Source organism: Genypterus blacodes, unplaced genomic scaffold, assembly GCF_046128005.1.
Source record: "Genypterus blacodes isolate CSIRO-AG114 ecotype Tasmania unplaced genomic scaffold, CSIRO-AGI_Gbla_v1 ptg000052l_1, whole genome shotgun sequence".
Classification (NCBI taxonomy): Eukaryota; Metazoa; Chordata; class Actinopteri; order Ophidiiformes; family Ophidiidae; genus Genypterus; species Genypterus blacodes.
In genome coordinates, this window is record NW_027466864.1 from 4,803,743 (window position 1) to 4,806,201 (window position 2,459).

The 2,459-nt window shown below is 42.3% G+C and overlaps 1 protein-coding gene across 1 annotated transcript; it reads right to left on the reverse strand.

Annotated features, from left to right (window-relative positions):
* Positions 1-744: 744 nt before the first annotated feature.
* Positions 745-1,840, reverse strand: bola1 (bolA family member 1). The gene is made up of 2 exons (XM_076150429.1): positions 1,782-1,840; positions 745-1,394 (listed from the first exon to the last, which is right to left on the reverse strand). The coding sequence occupies exon 2, from the start codon at positions 1,385-1,387 to the stop codon at positions 935-937; it is 453 nt and encodes a 150-aa protein (XP_076006544.1). The 5' UTR covers positions 1,388-1,394; positions 1,782-1,840; the 3' UTR covers positions 745-934.
* Positions 1,841-2,459: the final 619 nt, after the last annotated feature.

A 2,459-nucleotide genomic window follows, 5' to 3' on the forward strand; every position in this document is an offset into this window, starting at 1 on the left:
AGTCTTGTTATGTACTGTACACACACACTACACCAACACCTGGACACATTGAAATACATTTATATTTTCTAATAAAATTTTTAAATGTAATGAATTTAATACACAAGCCTACATTTGGACATCTCGCGTATATTTACAGAGAATAGAAACCGATCCTTCACCGATCAGCCCAGCAGGCCTTTGAGTCGGTGCAGATATTTGGGCTAATACTGCCCTCATGTGGCGACTCAATGAACTGAAGTAACTGAAAGCACCTCGTAGTAATGTCACGCGTTCATACAGACAGGGCTGAATAGTGTTTATGTAGAAAAGCACAATGTAAATGTGTATAAGTGAAGCCACGAAGGGAACAATATTTATTTGAAGAGAAGAAGTCAAACGACCCCAAACCCTGGAGACAGCTGCAACTTAGTAAAGAATACATTCAATTTCACCTTTGCTTTTTGTCCCCATGGGCAAAGTATTCTGAATATATGTACAAACTGAGCCTGTGCAGTGTGAGTGACATCATTAAACATGTTTCTCGTAGCTCCAGACCCATCTCCCCATCGCTTCAGTGCTGTTTCTTTGCTTTTGCGTGTTTGTTTATGATGTGTGCACAGTAAAGTGTAAGAATGTTCATGTTACAGCTGCAGTCATGTGCAGTAGAAGCTTTTACCATGTGAATACTTTACAATCTGATGGGCCTGCTGTGGTTTGATTGATCTTTTTATTACACCTGCATGTTAAGTGACTGAATATCCACACAAATAAAAAGCTGACGTTCCATTTACAATGATCCTTTATTGTGACAGTAGAGACAGACAATAGAAACACTTCTTTGTCATGTTATAGTTCCTGACTCTGGTCTCTGTGTGTGTGTGTGTGTGTGTGTGTGTGTGTGTGTCAGTCTGTTGAGTCCAGCAGCAGCAGTTTGATGTCTCCTTCCTTCCCTTCACTCTCTCCCGGCCTTCAGCTTCTCCTCCACTGTCTGGTCTCCCCTGGAGCCCCCCATGCAGGGTGGGCTCTTAGCCAGGGTGGGGTTGCTGCCCCACTGTGCAGGGGTCTTTGCCTGGATGGCCAGTGCATGAACGCAGCTACTCAACTCCTGCCGTACAGCCTCGTTGACCAAACGGTGGCGCTGTATCAGCGAGAGGCCGTCAAACTGCGGGCTGACGACCAGAACCCGGAAATGGGATTCCGATCCGGGGGGGACGGCGTGCATGTGGCTTTCATTGTGGACCTCCAGGTGCTGTGGCTCGAGTGCGTCGGTGAGTTTGGTTCTGATGGCGCTCTCCACGGGTCTGCTGGGGTCCGGGTCCATGTGGTGTCTGAAGTGGGCCAGAGGCCGGCGTGAGGCGACAATGGTGGAGATGGGGCGGGCACAGCGCAGGACAGATGTCAGCATCAGATCACTGAGGACGATCACATGTGTATCAATTCATATTCTGCTCAGTAATGAAACAAACATGATGTTAAATATAAGCAGATTCAGGTCATAGTTAAGAGTCATAAACGTAGAAACAAGTCCAGCTGTCTGTAACACAGTGGAGCAGAGAGAGAGAGGAGTACACACTAAAACACTCTCACGTTCTTTATGTCATTTGTTTGTTTACATCTGGAGCTCAGACCGCTCCTAGCATTAGCTTGTAGCTTAAGTGATAAATACAACTCAGTGTCAGAACATTGAGTTTCTCTTCATATCACATATTTATCTGCTGACTAACTCCGACGATATTAACACTGAATTAGAATACAAACTTAATTTCTGCCTAAAGTGCTCAAACGGTTCATTTTCTCACCTTGGAAATAACGTCAAATCCGTCCTCGGTACTTCCTGTTATGAAACGTCTACCGGAAGTGCGGTCCCTCTGGGTAGTGTAGTTCCTCTCTTGTAGTTCTTTGCTGCTCTCTGACGCTCCGGAGTCTAAAGCGGTTTTTAGATTTTTGCTTTCCGGTGAATTCGGTTTTTATTTTCCATCTAAATTTAAAATCCTACAAACTAAAAACTTGAGCTCTATTTAAATTGTTTAAAAAAGCTAGAAAATAATTTCTACTACTTTGACGTTGACGTTTTTCAAGCTTTTATGACGTCATTTTTGCTTTTAAATCTTTGAACTTATATTCTCAAAAACTGAGAAAGTTGAAAGTTTCTTAATGTTTTCCATTTTTTGTAGAATTTTTTTTAAATATTTCACCACAAATATTTGTAATCTTCTCAAATAAAATCTAGAAAAATATTTATTGTGGTTTGAAAAAACAGTGAATGTGTGTTTGTGTGACTTTAACTGGGATTCCTCCCTTTTTCTTCGTCTTGCCTGCGTGATGTGGTTGTATGATGTCATCTTGTAAGAACCGTATCTATGTGACCATCGAACTAACAACACTGATGTCATCTCAAACTCTGCCATTACATTATTGTGTCATTTCAACATATTGAATTGTGTCTTAGCATAACCTTTGCTGGCAAAGGTTCACAG

What these genes read in the sequence shown, in the direction of transcription:
- bola1 (XM_076150429.1), bottom strand. Translation starts at nt 1,387, where the DNA reads ATGCTGACATCTGTCCTGCGCTGTGCCCGCCCCATCTCCACCATTGTC.